This window comes from Orbicella faveolata, unplaced genomic scaffold (assembly GCF_042242905.1).
Source record: "Orbicella faveolata isolate gen_17 unplaced genomic scaffold, um_ofav_v1 contig_34, whole genome shotgun sequence".
NCBI classification, from domain to species: domain Eukaryota; kingdom Metazoa; phylum Cnidaria; class Anthozoa; order Scleractinia; family Merulinidae; genus Orbicella; species Orbicella faveolata.
In genome coordinates this window covers 20,856,070-20,875,052 of record NW_028301563.1, presented here as the reverse complement: position 1 = coordinate 20,875,052, position 18,983 = coordinate 20,856,070, and the positions used below count along the sequence as shown (strand labels likewise).

The following is an 18,983-nucleotide window of genomic DNA, read 5'->3' as shown; positions in this document are numbered from 1 at the left end:
TTAAACAAAATTGGAGAAATGATTTAAAATAACGGTACTAACCTAGTTGGAACCCCCCAAAAATCTGCCTCAGAAAAATCTGGGCTTGGAGCATTGATTCTACGATATTCTACTGCCCTTAAAAATAGACTTGTCTCCACTCCTCTATTTATCTCCCTTTATACTCTGCAGCGAAAAACTACGGCTGGACTCAATGGTCGCAGTTCACTCCATGTGATGAAGACTGCGGTAAAGAACGCCAGCGATACTGCTACAATTCAGGAAACGTCAGAGCTTGTGGTGGTAACGTAAACGTGTATGGTATTGAAACGCAGAAAGTGAAATGCGGCAGGAACGAGTGTCCAGGTGAAAACTTCTGTTAAATTACCATCAAAAAGCGATAATTGCTGTCTATAAACTGCATTTTAAGACTTGAGCGTTCCTACTGAAGCCCAAGTAACAAACATAAATTTAATTTGCTTTGAGATAAACTTGTAGGTATATTTTGGATAGGTTTTAATCATGCAGTAGTGGTTTTTAATCAGAGATCCAAGTACACTCTTTTTATATATATATAAGATCGTCTAGTTTTGGAGGTGAGGCTGAACGTTCTTAATTTTTTTTTTTTTTTTTTTTGATTTGAGGCTGAAAACGTTCTTAAGATGTTCCCAAATTTATATGGCATAAAAATAACGAAGACGGGCCAGTACGGACTCCTTACATGATAGATGTGATGTGATTATATGTGCCTCTCATAATTTGGCTCTTACGAGCGTGTCTTTGAGAAATCTACCTCTTTTGTAGGATGGTTTTAAGCAAAGGCTGATTTTGTGTTAATGCCACTAAGTATTTGAGTTAATGTACATTTTTTTGTTACCTTTATCTTATGCCTGCCATTTGATATACAGATTAGCAAAATAAAAGCGTTCTTAATCGACTCTCAGCCTGAGGAATGATCTCAAAATGTTCTTAAAATTTTGGTTTAAGTCAGCCTCGACGTTCTTATAAAAAAGGTTCTTATAAAAAAAAAGAGTGTAATGCAGACGAAGTCAAAACTCAAGAGACACGGTGCATGGCTTTGAATGCTTCAAATGTTGTCTCTCTTTGGTTTCTCTCTTTCGTGGAAAACTCATCGTGTATATATTTCATTTGGCACAGTCAAGATAGATGGACATTGGGGTCGTTGGTCAGACTGGACATACTGCGATGCTCAATGTGATGACGGTAAAAGAACACGATTCCGGAAGTGCGATAATCCTAAGCCAAAACATGGTGGGAAATATTGTATCGGAAACTCCAAGGAAGACGACGTCTGTACGACGAGGAGATGTACACCTGGTGAGAAATTACTGTGGTTTTGACTTAGGTAATCAAATTCGAAAATTAAATTCTGTTTTGGGCATTTTAAAAGACTACAATTAGCTCTTATTAACCGAGCGAGGGGTCTGTATGGGAGAATCTTGACCGAGATCGTGAGTACAGACCGAACGGAGTGAGGTCTGTACACACGACCGAGGTCAAGATTCTCCCATACAGACCGACTAAGCTCGGTTAATAAGATGTTTTATTATATGGCAAAAGGAACAATTTTTGAAAATCGTTTAATATAACTGGTTTGTACTAGCTGACATTTTGCTTGCGAACGGCGAAGAGCCTAACTTAATTCTGCCAAAGTTTGCTCGTCCTCTTTCCCTTTTTTCTCATCAGGTTTTTTGGCACTTCCATAAATAAATATTGTTAAACGTAAATAGTCAATATTTCTGCATTTTAGTTTGCAACTTTTTAACCGCAAAATGTAACCGGTCTAGATGACGGTCTAGATGGGAAAATCCAGACCGCTTTCAATATCGATTTCAGCCAATCAAATTCGTAAATTCGGTAGTGCCCAGTCCTTGTGAGACACAGCCATATAACAAATGAGAATATTCCCAGGGCCACGCACTTACACTCCCGGGCTCACACTTCCCTTCTGGATGAACAATAAAAGACGACTTGATGACAGAAAAAGACATCATCAACAAGAAATCAGATCAATCGGATCTCTCTCACTCCAACGCCACGTAAACGCGTTTGCTATGTTGTGTTTATTTTGTTTTTACTAAATACATTTCTGCAGGATATGAAGACACTGATTTCGATAGTAAAGCGTTTGGAATGTGGAAAAATGCTGGGCAAATACAGTGGCGCCGGAAACAGTTCTTTACCCAGACAAAGGAAACTGGACCCAGTCGAGACCACACCACCGGAAAAGGTTTATTTCAACATTTTATTGTAGATACATGCTATTTGCAACAGAATATATGAAATTCATGAATAACGATATAATTAGATAGGAAACCTTCAATGTTTAATACACAACTTAAGTAATTGAGACGTGCAGTCTTGAGGAACAGTTGCGGCGGGTTCGAATCCCGTTGAAGCTTGAAGTTTAAATTAAACACATCATTTTCACAGACGGGAAAGGAATTTCGAAGGAATTAACTAGACGCGTCGTCTTGGCAATGAATTTTATCACGTTAAAGCGTCGTCAGTAATGACTTAATCTGAGTAAACATTAGACGGATCGAAACTTACCACAGATGGCCACCACTGTGACACTCATATCATTAGAATCACCGGGAGTCTCGCCGTGGCTCATTGGCTAGAGCGACCAACCGGTATATGTCATTGGTTCGAATCCCTCGCTGGGATTTTCGCGAATCTTACAGCTTATAACGTCACGACCAAACTGACGAATCAGTCCCAAAGGACCAGACCAAAAACACCATCGGCTGGCAAACACGTTTCTTCTAGCTCACTTAATGATTTCCGCTCAGGTTGAAGTTCAAAAAACACGCCTTTTAAGAACTACCATTACCTTTACCGTTACTCTAGATGAACTAATGCCACTCTGATTGGACGTGGTTAGCGTCGAAGTAGTGTAATGTCTTTTTAAAATAATGGACAGATGGGACGGTAACCAGGAGATCTTTTACGCTGGAGGAGAGAGAGCTTATAACCTACATTTTACCGCAGTTTTATTTTTTTTTTATAGCGGAAACTTTAGTCCTAATTAAATGATAAACATGGAAAGATTAGTGGTATTTTATTTAATACCTAATGTTATTTCTACATTCACATCTCTCTAGGTTTTTATCTATACGTGGAGTCCTCTGCACCTGCTCAAGCTGGGAGTCGCGCTATTCTTGAGAGCCCACGTTGGTTGACTGCTCCTAAAGGCGGTCAGTGCATGAAATTCTTTTATACCATGTATGGTAAAACAATGGGCTCACTTTTAGTAACGCTGCAGCGACGTTGGGGAAAAGCTGCAACTATTTTCTTCCGGTCAGGAGATCAAGGTGTTCATTGGATTGGGGCCAAAGTCAGCCTAGATGTTCCAGAGGGAGCCAAATTTCAGGTAATATAGACAAACAATGCAATTATCATGGGTGTAAACAAGCCAACAAATAAGTTAAGACGTGATTTTTGAATAAGAAATTAAGTCTTAAATTTTTGGATTCATCGCTGCCTTCCGTAACAACTTCAGCTTACGCAGTGGGAACTTTTGTATGTTAATTAACTTTCTTTTGTTATAATAGATCAAAATCATTGCTCAGGTAGGCCAGCCAGGATACTCCGACTTTGCTATTGATGACGTGTACATCGATCCCGGACTTTGCTGTAAGTTTTCACGACGGTATAAAAAGAACAAACAATCAAAATTGTAAATATGCGAGTCATAATAATAATAATAATAATAATAATAATAATAATAACAACAACAATAATAATAACAACAACAACAACAACAATAATAATAATAATAATAATAGTAATCAAACAGTAAGTATCTAAGAATATTTTGTAATAAGCGCACGAGCGCGCGTTGGATAAGAGATGGTAGATCAGTAACGAGGCGCGTAGAATGAATGAGTTGCCAGTAATCGGATACCCGTGTTTGCGCGAAGAACTCTGGGATCGCCAGGGGGCAAACATTGCTAGTCGCTAGAAGGAAATGTATGGCGAAAAGTTGTTTCGAGGTACAAGAAAACGATTTTTGAGAGAGATCAACGCTTTTTCGTCGTCGTTTTTATCGCAAATGGATTTGAGCAATGTTGATATGTGGAATATGTAAGTTTTTCTTTGAATAACCGTGAAATATGTGACAAAATCTACCGATAAACTCCGTTGCTTGCGTGAAGTTTATTGTGAAATCTACATCGCGTAATGGTCTGAAAATATTACAAAATTAATTAGGTGTAAATCGAGAGGAAATAACCCCGTAAAGCCTTTTAAGTTGTGTACAGGCTACTTTTGGCTTATTTGAAAGCTTAGTCGTACAAATAATACTGGAAATAAGCGATTATGGCGATTATTGTACTGTCTGGGGTTGATTTAATGACAAATGAGTCCGCGCGACTCATGCTGTGTGGCTACTAGTGTTGCTCAAAGCCTTTGTTTTGCTTTTACAAGCACGTATTTCAGTGATTTTCCTTTTCTATAACAGATCAAGGGTAGCTCCCTGAATATATCTCTGAGTATTTGTATTTGAAAGTGCCATTTGTGCGTGATGATGCTTTCCAAAGTTTGGTATTGACGGTTGAGTAAAATTGCCCGACACAAGGGGTAGTAGTTCCTTCTGCAATTTTCGATTTCTGTTTTAGAGCTTCTTTTCTGTCTTAATATTTAACTTCTCGGAGGGTCTTTTCTACCATTTGCTCCGGGTAGCCTCTCGAGATTAGGCGTGTATTGAAATTTCAATATTCTCTTCAATGTATTTCACAATAAACCTCACGCAAGCAAAAGGGAGTCTATCGGTAAATTTTATCACTTATTTCACGGTTATTCAAACAAAAACTTACATTTTCCATGTATCAACATTGCCAAAATCCATTTGCGATAAAACAAAGGCGAAAAAGCGTTGATCTCTCCCCAAAACAATGTTTTTGGGCGTCGAAACAGCTTTTCGCCATACATTTCCTTCTAGGGACTTGCAATGTTTGCTCCCTGACGATCCCAGAGTTCTTTTCGCAAACACGGGTATCCGATTACTGGCAACTCATTCATTGGCTATAATCATCTCATATCCAACAAGTACGAGTGGAATAATTGTTTTATTAAAAACGCCCCCAAAATAGAGAAACTAAACTAAAATAAAGATAAAAACACCTCCAAAATATAGAAACTAAACTAAAATAAAGATAAAAAATCACGCGTACGCTCGCATATTTGTAGAGCATGGTATACTGCTCATGACTCATGCTGGTTTAGCCAATGAAAGCTCTCGAATTTCATTATTCAATGATCCAGTTTTTAATAATGATAAGCATGACAACATGATGACGAAAGATACCAGATATTCAGACGTTTATGACTACCATATTTTTATTACGGGTAGTCGAGGAAAGAGCTAAAACAACATACTTTCCGCTAAAATGTCAAATATTCTATGGATGTACCCCCCCGCCTTGACTTCCCCCTCTTGGACGGACAGTGCTCAAAGGTTTCAAGATAATTTGCGTGACCCTTTTAATAACCAGGTCTAGAGGACTCGATTGCTTATGTACTTCTTCTTGAACTGTGCCATGTTCATATGGAAGGTAGTAATTTCCATGTAATGGGAAGGAAATACATGGGCTGAAATACATGCGTGTGGCAATTATTCTATTAGCATGTTTCCATTTATTTACTTTATAAGTATGGCTATCACGCGGGTTGGGAGTGGACGTAGCAATTATAATTTGTCTTTTTTAAACTTTATTTCCCTAGCTTGCCAGGATGACTACGTGTCGTGTTCAAAATGGAAGGCAGAAGGGGATTGTAAGAAATATGTCAAGTTTATGAGCAAGCATTGTGCCAGAAGCTGCGACACATGTGGTAGGATGGTCTGCGGAGACTCCAATAGACCATTTACTTTTAGTCTCTTACACTAGCTAAAGTGAATTGTTTTGGTTGCAATACCGGCATAAAGGAATTTACCCTTTTTCTTTACAACCATTTTTGCCACATTACTGCAGCACTTATTGTATTTTCATTTTTACTGAACATCTCTCGCCCCATTAACGTGATTCCTCACATTTGCATTGCGCATCCTTACTGCGCATAATTTATGGCGTCATTAGTGCGCGTTCGTGCACGCGCACATTGAAAACATGGCGGATTTGCCCTGATATTGAGCTCTGTCAGTTGAAAAATGGCTCTGGCTCACCAACGAGCACGGGCACCCCAATTTTTTTTCTAATCATTGTAATCAACTAATCATAAGCTTTGCGTGAATAATTTTTCACGCAAAGCTTATGATTAGTTATTCAGACTTAAAATGATTGACTCTCCACTTTGCGCCTTTTGTCAAACAGAAGTCGAGTCCCCTGAGCACTTATTCTTTCATTGCAATGTAACAAAATCTTTCTGGCAGTTGCTTTGTTCCTGGATTTCTGAAAAAAAGGTAATCTCGACATCCTTAACGCTAGAAAATGTTATCTTTGGAGTATTCAATGTCGCAGAAGACTTTCATATTCTAAATCATATTATTTTATTAGCTAAATATTATATTTATAACTGTAAATTAAATATCATACATCCTTCTCTAAAGGTCTTCATAGCCAAGGTTAAAGCAACTTGCCAGATTGAACAGAAAATTGCAGCTAACAGCAATAAATTGGTAAAACATTATAAAAAATGGAACAAATTTCTACCTTGCTCCAGCTAATTTAGTTTATGTTTTGTGATGACGTATGTAGAGATCTATTTATATTTACATTGTAATAGGCTTCTTTACCTCCCATTTTCTTCTTTTTGTGTGTGTGTGTGTATCCCTTTTTAATGTAAAATTGTAAAACTAGCATTACAGTATCTCTTTGCTTGTCCATTGCAAAACTTACAAATAAAAACAATAAAATACAAAAAAAAAAAAATAAAAAAATAAGCTTTGCGTGAGAAAAGACTGATCTAATTTCTATCGCTGAAAATTGAATCAATAAGAAAAAAAGCAGATACACTGTGGTCTTTTCTTTGCAGTCGGTAACCACGTCAAGAAATTTGGTTCAAATTTTTAATCAAAGATTTAGCTTTCTGTCTGAATCAAAGTTAAAATGTTTAGTTGTGTCCGACACAATGTATTGACTGTAGTTTAATGCATGTTCTTATGAGTCTGGGCTCACAAAGATTTTACAATTACTGGGAATGCGTCTTTATAATAAGCATTAAATAATGCCAAAATGAGGCATTTCCAATGCCTCAATGCTCCTTAATGAGCATGGGCACCCCCCTTTTTTATTTCAAAATTGAAGTTATCATATGACAAATATTCAGTGAACAAAGTTTGAACAAAAATCTATTGTCACTTTTATTTCAGACTAATTACCTTAATATTGATTGAATAACTGATTTCAGTTCTCCCCAAGAGACTAAATATTCTTTGTTGATTCCTGTTTCGCATCACAGAATGCAAAGACGACAACGCCAACTGTCCAGCGTGGGCTGCTCAACCGAACGGCTGCTCAAAAAATACTGCCTACATGCGTGTGAACTGCAAGAAGAGCTGTAAAGTTTGCCGTAAGTACTCACACAGAGTTAATTATGCAAATATATTGCTATGCCAAAAATTGCTGAAAGTATTGAAACGAAGACCTTCCTTTTTAAGTCCATCATGATTAATGAAGTTATGTGGATTGCATCACTTGCAGAGTTCAATGAAAAGGTGATGTTAGGCTCAGGTTCGTTGGCATTGAAGGCAGTAATGCTGGATAGAAAAATTACGATAAAAAGGTTCATATTACCTTCACGTGCCATTGACCCAATAAATGATATTGTGAGGTGAATTTTTTTGACCTGTCCTTGTTGTTAGCTCACAAGAACTGAAAAACAGTCACGGCTTTCAAAACCACAGCAAATTGCAGTTTGTTCAACTAATTCAGTTCTGTTTCCTACTTGCAGATCCACCTACGGGTTTGCGGATACCCCAAGTGGGTAATTCAGGTACGCATCGTTTTCTGCAATTTATAACGCAGATATTGCAACCCTCTCTCACCAATGTGATAAAAAAGGAAAAACGTCGACGTGGCCGCCCTGCCTTTCCTTAACGAGCAGAGAACATGAAGCGCATGACAGAAGAGTCAAAAGTGAAGAGCGCATTATCCTTACTTACTAACTAATAATTCATAGTTATTTTTATTCATCTTTAATGTAATCTATCTATATTGTATTCTATGTACTGAGCTAAGTTAAGTAATTATATTTTATGATTTGATTCGAAGTATACATAACTAATAACAATGGCTCCATTAGTTTCCTAATAGAGAGACTTTATTCACGTGGCTAGCAAAGTGTTTACATAAGAAAAGAGTTTGATTCCCACAGGATTGGTTTGATACACCAACATGCCAACGTTTCATTGTTTTGGGACACCAATATGACTACCGTAACGTCATGTGAAAACACTATATACTGAACTGTCGTAATACGTAAAACCAAGAAACAGGCAACTAGAGGACTTAGGATTTCAAAAGTAAAATGTGGGAAAATTTAATGGAATTGAACGCTTTAAAAACATAAACCAACGCCATTGATTGATTAATCATGATACTTGTCGTTGGCGTTGACATTTATTGTCTCAAAATGTAATAGAGCGGTTTTCGATTGAGTGTCTTAACACCAAAACCGAGATTATCACTCTGCCCAATCTCAAAGAAGACAGACAATCTAGTCAACCAATCAAAACTCGAAGTAATTACAGGTAGTTGACACGGAGCGCGGGAAAGCGTGTGTGAGTGAATCATGACTGGTTTTGGTTTTACTTCTGATTGGATGAAAAAGTGGCGCGAGTCTTTTAAGCCAATCGTGTAGCGTCTTTGATGCTAAACCAATCGCTTTATTTTCGACGCTCTATATTTGCCCTGATTGGCTGAGAACAGTTGTCGAACGTATTGTGATCTCTTCATCTTTCTTTAACACAGAACCACCGATGTGCAAGGATAACGACGAATTACAGTGTCCGATTTGGAAGAAGAACGGCCAGTGTTCGAGGAATCCATCCTATATGTCCACGAATTGTGCTCTGAGCTGCGGAATCTGTGGTAATAAACTCACCGTAACTTGCAAAAAAAAAACCCTCAATCTTCTAAGCTATTTCCTGTCCTATTTTTCAGCATTCCACCTGATCCATACGTAAGGTATATACCTTAACAATAACCTCAGTTTGGTTTTTCGGTAGATCTTAGCTTTCTAGAGTACCAAAAGGGTTTGAGTGAGGCAAATACATACCTTGCTTTGTTTATGTGCGCATTCACTTTCCAAACTTCATCCATTAACTGTGTCCTCGTTCGTGGGATGTTGGGGCATCAGTGGAGTATGTGATTGCCTGTCCGAGTGGAAGTACAGTGGGGCTGATGTCCCGGGGCAGCTACGGTAGCTGTGAAGGTCTAACAGGAAGCCTGAGCAAGCTGGCTAATATAGGCTCTGAAAGACTTCAGTGAGCTTGTCAGTCCCTCTCTCAAGAAACCAACGCAGTAACTTTACAGCAGAACGGTGGGGTCGGAGAGTAGGGAAACTGCTCTATGATCGGAATATCATGATTTGAAGCCTAAGCTGCGAATTTCATCCCATTTGCTTATAACTCTGTCGTGATTCATCACTAAAAAGATCATGCGTATTAGAAACCACATAGTATTTTAATGAGAATCTTTGTCGGTTGGGCAAGTCTATCAGTGATTAACATGAGAGTTCTCGGAAATACAGAGGATTTTTGAACTCTAATTTCCTCTTCTCTGTTTATTGTGACCTCAGAGACTTATTACTGTAATAAGCTAAATCAGGAAAAGGAAAGAAATGCATGTAAACGATATTTCTAGCTTGCTCTGATTTTCAATGAATGAATTTGCGTGCGCAGTTTGCAGGTTTGGCGCTTTGTGGTCGGAGACAAATTAAATTGTATGTTTTCTCATTCAATAAAAAGAAATTAAATCGCTGTTTTCGTCTCCTCAATTATTAACGCTAGTTTGTTATTTTTCTGGAATTCTATGACGTGATAGTTGATTTGGCCTGAGACTTCATCAGCTCTCATCTCAGACAATAATCTTGAGGCGATAATCTAATTGATAATTACTTCCTGTTAAAGTTGTGTTCGGTGATATTTTTTCTTCTGCACATCCAATGTAACGAACACAAAGAATTATTTGGGAAAAAGAAAAAAAATCTTTCATAATCAGTTATGCCACGAATATTAAATTTATTTTGACGGCACACTTCTATTTTCCAGTCTGTAAGGACAATTGGCTGAAGTGTCCCGAATGGGCAGGCAAAGGAGAATGTATCAAGAACAAGGACTGGATGTTGAAAAACTGTCAGAAAAGCTGCCATGTTTGTGGTAAGTTCGTGTTCTTCCAGGTACTGCAGAGTCAAGATATTTATTTTCTAAATTTAGCTTCTTTCTTTCCTTTTTTCTGTCCCTCTCTCACCCTTCACCTTTCCTTCTCTTGTGTAGCATGAGTAACAATCCTCGCCCGCATTACTAACATACAGTCACTTTGTCAATTTTCAGATAAAGTGCCACAAAATTAAGGGGGGAAGTAAGTAAGAGTAGTAATTAGATGTCCAAAAGTAGCCATATTTCAGTAGCAATTTTTCCAGTAGTGTTATGGCTGCATTCACTTCTATCATCATGTCTAAATAAGGAAAGATGTGGAACATCGCATTTTGCTAAAAGTATATTGAGAATTTTAATTTCATCAACAATGTAAGGATTTTTTAAATTAATTCCGAGGGAGTTTTCATTCTTATTTAATGGCTCTTTTTTTAAAGATCATTCGTTCAAGGGTCTCGTGAAATTAAATTTTTCAAGCATAATCCCAAGTATCGCGGATATAAAATAGATTAACGATAGGCTCCTGCCTCACTTTCGTTGTCCACATCATGCTACGGTACCTGTTCACTGACTTAATGTAAGAGTACCGTAAACAAAGTCTATTTGATCGAAGTACAGCGACACTGTAAATAGCTTTGTGGCGGAATGGATAAAGGGATAAAGGATTTTATAACGAAGGTTAATGATATTTAACAGCAAGAAATGAAAGTTTATGTAAGCTTAGGACTCTTCTAGGAGCCACCAAGCTTGGGAAAGCAATGATCAGCGCCTACCATGGTAACTTTTTATGAAGTCCTTTTTAGTTTGCGATACATAGCTACAAATTTTCGATGGAAAATGTTAATTTTTGCAAATGCTAATTTTTGCAAATGCTCGGCACGTTGTCCTGATGTTTTTACAGATACGATGCATCCTCGATTCGTTACGATCAATTTGAGTAAAAAGTTGTGGCTTCTCCACCGGTGTTTACGGTAATCAGTGGTCTAACTTGAAAGGAGAGGAGTAGTCCTACTGAGTCTTAGCAAAGCGTAATAACGATTAGACTGAAAACATACCGCAAATTGCCCCTCGGATAGTTTCGTTCTTTTCAAACCTTACAATGGATACAGATCTGCTGTGATAAGTATCAAGTGGAATATTTTATATAAGCATTCTCTAACAATGTACGCCCACTGTAAGACTATGTAGGAATAAAGACACCGCAACATTGCGGTATGCGTAACAAATCGATTCCATGTTGCCGTGCGTCTGTTCAGTAATAGATCACAGATGAAGTCAAAATGTGGTAAGAACAAAAAAGTGGCTCACGAGGCGATAGCCGAGTGTGTCACTGATGTTCTTACTACACTTTGACGTCTTCTGTGATCTGTTACTAAACAGACGCACGGGAACATGGAATCTATTTGTTTTATATAATAACGAAACAAACTATTACAGATAAAGCCTTTTTTTAATTCAAAATCTTTCAACATAACTCGAAAGCCGGCGTTTGCCCACTTTGGCGAACACAAAAAAAGCCATTTGACGTAATCTATTGTCTATACAAAATGAAGCAATATCATTGGTTGCTATGCGTAGCAAAGAACTGTGATTGGTCCAGGAAAATCACGTCACTATCAAACTTGACTCGACCGTCACTTCTCGTGGAATGAAAACTTACAGCGAAAGCAAAATTGAACTGCGAAATCTGCAAATCTTAAAGAAAATGCTGGAAAAGTCAAGTCATTTTTGGTCATCAGAGCATTCCTATGAGCCAAAAAGCTTGGACGTTGTATTGAATGTTGCTGGAGTTGAAAAAATACGCTCGGAAAACTTGCGGTTGCGGTCAATCTGGAGGCTATTCGATTCGAGTTCTGAATGAAAGGAGCGTTAGTGACGCTGGAAATTTGTATCCTCTGTGGTTGGTGATTCTCAAATCCGTTTGAAATAGTGTCGGAGACACCTTCTAGCTGCGATACAGTTGGCCGTGAGCTGTAGTGAGCTATACTTTGCTTGCTACTGTGCCCCGAAACGGACTGGAGCATTCGCATCGGAAAGCAAGGTTATGTGTTTATTTTAACAGGTTTGATGAAGTGATGTGTTGATGTTTCGTTCCTGACATCAATCAGTGTGTCAACAGCTATTTTGAGACTAAAAAAAGTTGACTTTTTAAATAAATTAATCTCATAAACATTTTGTCCGTTACGTTTGTTAAATTCGAGATAAAGCAATGGTTGTCGGCTTACCAAGACCAATTTTGTGCTTGGTTTAGTCTAGCTCGACTGTCGACTGAGACTGCCCGAGTATTTTTCCTGAATCATTTTCCAAAAAAGAAACGGCTTTATCTTTCTTATTCCTGCTTCTCGTACCTGTTAAATGCCTCAACAGGAACTTTTTGTACCTTATCTTTTGCCCAGTCACGTAAAATATTTTATTATATCTCTCAGTTAGTAGAAGCGCTGTGATTGGTCAATTTAGCGGGCCGTACTCTCCAGTACGGCCCGCTAAAATTTAAAGTTGGTTTTGTTGCCGAAATGTTTCGTGATTTATCGATAAGTGTTCTTAACTTTTATAGCAAGTGAAAGTTTAAAACTTTCTTATACTCTAAATTATGTAATAAAGCGTGCTAACGACTTAAAAACGGTTTCAAACTGACTCGTCAGAAATTTGAAGCCATTCCGAGTCCGCGTGAACAGAAATCGTTTCCGAACTCGTCAGGCACACACTAGAGATATGATAAATATCTTACTAACCTCGTCTTCTCGGTCCGTACTGTAAGTTACGGATCCTCGATCGTTTTTTCCCCTTCGATTTATGACCCGCGCGCTTCGCGCTTGGGCCATAAATCGAAGGGGAAAAAACTCGGTCCGTAACTTACAGTACGGACCTCGAATTCGGTTAGTAAGAGGTATATCTAAATTCTTAAAACTTTCCGCCATTTTAAAACACAGAGGGAAAAACTTTGTAGTGATGACGTCAATCGTGCGTCTGTCCTCTAATAGATCATAGGCGAAAACCAATCAAAATGTGAGAATGACTTGGGTTATTATATAAATGGAAAGGGTTTCAGCATTTTTACACACCCTTATTGTTTCAGGTACATCCAAATCATATAGACACTACCTTGATATTGATCCACTATGGGTTCTAAATTGTAATAAGCTGTCTTGCTATTCGGTATTTGAAACTCATATATATAATTACCACATAAAAGGACAGTTACTACTCCTTTAAACTAGCTTCTTCATTGTGTACTAGGTAACAAAATGTCACCATGCGATGGTTAACAAAACTGCCCTTGCTCCAAACGGCAATTCAAAAATTTTCAAGAAACCTTGCAATATGAATAAGCTGAATTTTTTTTTCATTTTGTTTATTTAAAGCTTGCGGGAACAACCATGTAAAGTGTGGACGGTGGGCGCAACTTGGAGAGTGCGGCAAGAACCAAGATTTCATGAGGGAGCAGTGTAAAAAGAGCTGCAATAAATGTTAAACTCACCATGCTCGCTATGCCTCATGTGGAGCTTGACTTGCCGTGATCATCTTGTCTTTAGAACGTTAGAGTATCATCGCTACATTTCATAGTTTATGTGGGACTATTTATAGTAGATTTAATGGATAAAACAGTCTGACATTAAATTTTACAGATGTCTTATGGATTTTTTCTCCTATAATAATGAGAGTTTAATCAGTTCGGAGGACTAACAGTGGACTCGTTACGTATATTAGAGTATATGATGTTTAGCTCTATAGTGTGGCATCACTTGCAATACAGGCCAAGTATTAATATATAGTCCAAAAACAATGTTGTTACTGATATTGCGATGTGATGTTTAATTGCTATTAACCTTTTATTTTGATTTTGACTAATTTCACTTTAAATTAGTTAGCGCGCAAATCAACATTATGGTAATAACGATACAATGATTGTTCTCCTTTACGGCAAAGCTCGCCATAGTTTGCTCTACGTCTGATCAGCAATAGATCACAGAAGACTTCAAAATGTGGTAAAAACATCAGGGGCTATCGCCTCGTGTGCTTAGCCTGCGAACAGGCTCCCGGTGAGCCCGAACGAAGCGAGGGAGGCTCCCCTGTCCCGCCCCGATCGCTTCGCTCATTCTTCTGTTTAGTGCTCGCCAAATATTTTTTTGGTCCTCGACGGGAGCTTGTTCGCAGGCTACGTGTGCCATGTTTTTGTTCTTACTACATTTTGACGTCATCTGTGATCTATGGTATTTACAGTACAAAGGTATTTACAGTATATAACCACGGTAGTCTAGCCGAGATGCAAGCAGAGCTCGTGCAGTGTTGGGCCTTGTTTTGAACGCATGCCTTGATATAAAGTTATTTACAATATAAAACCACGGTAGTCTAGCTAACCGTTTAGCAAGCTGTACGAGACGTCTAGAACGTAGGCCGCTAAAGCCTGGTTCTCATAGGCCACCGACATACCTGGGAAGCCGTCACGGAATATGTGAACATCTAACGCCGAATCATAATTTGTCCCAGGCATTGACCGCCGGCTTGCCTGCGAAGTTGGGCAGTTATCGGCGATGAAAATATTTTATGCGAACATCATCTGCAGACGCAACGTACTCCAGTTAGACGATTCGATCAATATTTGCAGGTGGAATGGTTGAAAATGCGCCAATTCGATTTGCATTTCTCGCCAATTAGAGTACGTCGACGATCCATGGCAAGATGCGCCGGGGCCCCACTGAAACAGATCGCCGAACGTTGTTAGTTGCAACCGGCGTCTACGCCGCAGGTAGGTCAGCGGAATATGAGAACCAGATTTAATATGTAAGTTTAGCCATCCATGCTGAGGGTGGGTTTTGTTTGCGTCGCTCGATTCTTGTAAATAACTAAGGCTAGACTTTCCACAGATAGACGTACCACACTCTTCACCTTTGCAGTTCTTTTTGCAGTTTTTAAACATCCATCTCGAATTGTTTTGACACTCTCCCTTTTTTGCCCAAAGTGGGCATTGTTCTGGATCAGAATCGGTGCATTTATATTTCAGATCATGAACTAAAAAAAATAAACAAACGTAGAGTATAAGCTTTATAATTCTACAAGCTCTTAATATAGAGCTATTTTAGCATGAATTTTCCGGTTTGTATTCAGCTAACCAAAACAGCATTTTAAAAGCAGGCTTACTTTCACATCGTCTGCCACTTTAACCTTCAGGACACTGACACTGATAACCCTTGGCGGTATCGTAGCATCGGCCGTTATTTTGACAAGGTGATTGAAGGCATGGGGAGCTTCTTCTTTTCAGGGCTGATGGACCTTTACAGCACACGTAATAACAGCTTTGAGATGGATATCCAACCACGATACACTTACATCGATATTCTTTTTTTACAGTTATATTAATTACAGTTAACAATAAAGATTAGCGAAAAAACTGAGCAACGACGTTTCGGTGTCATCCTGGCACCATTTTCAAGTTAAAAAATATTAGTGCGAAAAGTAAACTAATTTATACCAATGGTAGAGGTGCGAAATTGAATAAATTAAGATTAAGATAGCTGTTCAATGTTCATGTTCATTCCAATGAGGTGTCAAACATTGGTAATGAGTTCAGTGTCTGTTCAAAGCCTAAACAAATACTTTTGCGCGAATGGAGTCTGACTGTGTGTTAAGGCTCGGTTTCTTCTTGCGAATCCACAACATTTCGTGGATCAAGCAATCGAACTTTCCCTGACATTTCTTTAGGATCTTAAAGTTGTTAGTCAGGTCACCAACTGTATCAACTCGGTGTTCATTTTGAAGGTGTTTTCCGATGGCGGTAAATCGGTGTTCCTCAATGCGCTTGTAAAGATGACGGCTAGTGTAACCGATGTATTCTGCATCACACAGATCACATATATAGTTATAAACAACGCACTGTTGATTGATCAAAGGTGGTTTTGGCTCTTGTACTTTGAGATCATCGCCAATTTTACGGCTTCTGAACACCGGCTGTAGTTTGTGATCAAGTTTATTACTCAAGTCCGAGAGATGTTTCTTTACTATGTCCGCTGATTTCTGGTCTTTAAAAGGCAGGACAATGCGGTAGATATTCTCTGTTAGAGGCGTCGATCTTGTGTCTGATGTCCGCTTGTCCTCAACATGGGAACTTTTCTCAACAGAATGCGAACGCCTTAAACTGATCTTTTCTAACCTCAAGTACTCAGATTCTCTTGTGAATTCCACCATCACCCGTTTCGTTAATTCAGTGATGTCACCAGACACAAGATCGACGCCTCCAACAGAGAATATCTACCGCATTGTCCTGCCTTTTAAAGACCAGAAATCAGCGGACATAGTAAAGAAACATCTCTCGGACTTGAGTAATAAACTTGATCACAAACTACAGCCGGTGTTCAGAAGCCGTAAAATTGGCGATGATCTCAAAGTACAAGAGCCAAAACCACCTTTGATCAATCAACAGTGCGTTGTTTATAACTATATATGTGATCTGTGTGATGCAGAATACATCGGTTACACTAGCCGTCATCTTTACAAGCGCATTGAGGAACACCGATTTACCGCCATCGGAAAACACCTTCAAAATGAACACCGAGTTGATACAGTTGGTGACCTGACTAACAACTTTAAGATCCTAAAGAAATGTCAGGGAAAGTTCGATTGCTTGATCCACGAAATGTTGTGGATTCGCAAGAAGAAACCGAGCCTTAACACACAGTCAGACTCCATTCGCGCAAAAGTATTTGTTTAGGTTTTGAACAGACACTGAACTCATTACCAATGTTTGACACCTCATTGGAATGAACATGAACATTGAACAGCTATCTTAATCTTAATTTATTCAATTTCGCACCTCTACCATTGGTATAAATTAGTTTACTTTTCGCACTAATATTTTTTAACTTGAAAATGGTGCCAGGATGACACCGAAACGTCGTTGCTCAGTTTTTTCGCTAATCTTTATTGTTAACTGTATTTCCAAATTTAATCTTATATTAATTACAAATAATAAATAATGTAAACAGTAATAACATAAACATACATAAAAATGGGTACAAACATACATAAAAATACAAACACAAAGAAAACGGCACTTATATTATTCGAACTATAGTTATCCTTTATATGACGGCTGTTTTTCTACACAGAATGGAACTAAAATTATCGAGTGTATTTATTTAAGTCACATATATTCGAACCCTTATTAAGTGGACACACCCTAATCTCGTACCCAGATCTCACTCTGTTTGCCGCTAAAAAGTGAGATATGAGAAAGTTCGATACTACGCCATTTTTTATTGGCTACTGTGAAAAGAGATGCAGCAATAATACCTTAACCGTGAATGGTTCTTTTTAAGGGTCCCAATTTTCCACATGGCCGTGGGAGATCTGGGTTCGAGGATAGGTACACCCAAATGTCGTGCTGTGTACATTTGAAAATGGAAAAGCCCGAAGCTACTGATTGAAGATGGAAAATGTTTATGGGCCGCTGTACCAGGGCAATGAACCTTTAAATACGTAGGCCACTTGAATACGTTCGACATCGAATTCTGAGGCGTAAGCGACCCAGAAAGCCTTACGAAATGGACAGCGGATTAACAAAAAGTCTAACAGTGAGTGAAGGAGTGAAATCCGTCCCATACTTATAACTCACTATATAAATTAGTAACAAAAGTAAAACACACATGACGTCCAATTCAGTGTTACTCTAAATACGAAGTGCGAGAAAATATTGTACTTTCAATGCTTAGTTACCATGACAATGCACCGAGCTTAAGACCATATAGATGCCGTGAACAATTAAAATTTTAGTAGCACTTACGCTGTAGCCTACGTTGCAGCCAGACGTGTCGCAAAATCCCCGATATAGTCCGTCTGTGAAGCTGCTCCCAAAAGCTTGTTCTGATATCCCGCATGGATACACGGATCTGTGTATCCATTTCTGATTGGCTAGTTTCTTACGCGCCTTGTGACTGGTCATATTCTTGCGAAATATATCACGCAATGCTAACAATAGAGTGACAGACCTACACAACTCCTATCCACGTGTATTAATAAATAGCCACTTTGAAAGTTTTGCTCGAACTAGTATATCTTTAAGGATCTGCCCCTTTTGTATGATACGATAGGGGGATCTTTGAATATTTCACTCAGCAATAATCCTGTGTTTTCAGGAGGACATTTCCAGAGTAGAGCCCTGGAGTAGAGCCGTTAGAGGTCATAGGTCTGTGTGGTTTCCGCTGTTATCCGCGTGTAATTTGTAAGAGTTTGACACCTCTGTTTTTTGCCACGTGCTAGCTTTTTTTGGCTCATTTTGTACTCCAGGATATGTTTTAAGCTCTCTAAATGTTAGCTCTGGAGGGACAAAGTTTGAAATATTCCGCGAACATGTTGGTTACTTGCATTTTGAATTATTACGCCAGGCCCGGCTGTTTAGTTAACTGTTGCAAGTTATGCTGCTTCTTGTCATGGTTGTCATATTTATCTTTGTCCGGCTTCGCCAGAGAACATGGTCTTCCATAAGCGATCGTAATGGCGATATTACAACGAGAACACTGGAACTACGAGGCTTTTCGAACAGAGCATCGGCAGCGATCGGAAGACACTGGAAAATCAAAGATATTACCGTAGCCCGTCGGCAAATTTGCAAAAATATTTTGACATCCAAGAAATTCGCGAAGCGAGGTTTCCTGTTCAGGTAGAAGATTAT

The 18,983-nt window shown here is 38.6% G+C and overlaps 1 protein-coding gene across 3 annotated transcripts in view; it reads left to right on the top strand.

Annotated features, from left to right (window-relative positions):
- LOC110064072 (uncharacterized) overlaps positions 1-15,830 on the top strand; it is a 40,895-nt gene extending 25,065 nt beyond the window's left edge. For all 3 annotated transcript variants that reach the window (XM_089299011.1, XM_089299012.1, XM_089299010.1), the window contains 11 exons: positions 172-345; positions 1,138-1,317; positions 2,096-2,230; positions 3,108-3,376; positions 3,558-3,639; positions 5,728-5,835; positions 7,402-7,512; positions 7,894-7,935; positions 8,913-9,032; positions 10,214-10,321; positions 13,681-15,830. In XM_089299011.1, coding sequence (XP_089155137.1) covers positions 172-345; positions 1,138-1,317; positions 2,096-2,230; positions 3,108-3,376; positions 3,558-3,639; positions 5,728-5,835; positions 7,402-7,512; positions 7,894-7,935; positions 8,913-9,032; positions 10,214-10,321; positions 13,681-13,790 — 1,439 coding nt within the window. In that variant the 3' untranslated portion in view covers positions 13,791-15,830. The remainder of the gene's footprint in view (positions 1-171; positions 346-1,137; positions 1,318-2,095; positions 2,231-3,107; positions 3,377-3,557; positions 3,640-5,727; positions 5,836-7,401; positions 7,513-7,893; positions 7,936-8,912; positions 9,033-10,213; positions 10,322-13,680) is intronic.
- The last annotated feature ends 3,153 nt before the right edge of the window (positions 15,831-18,983 follow it).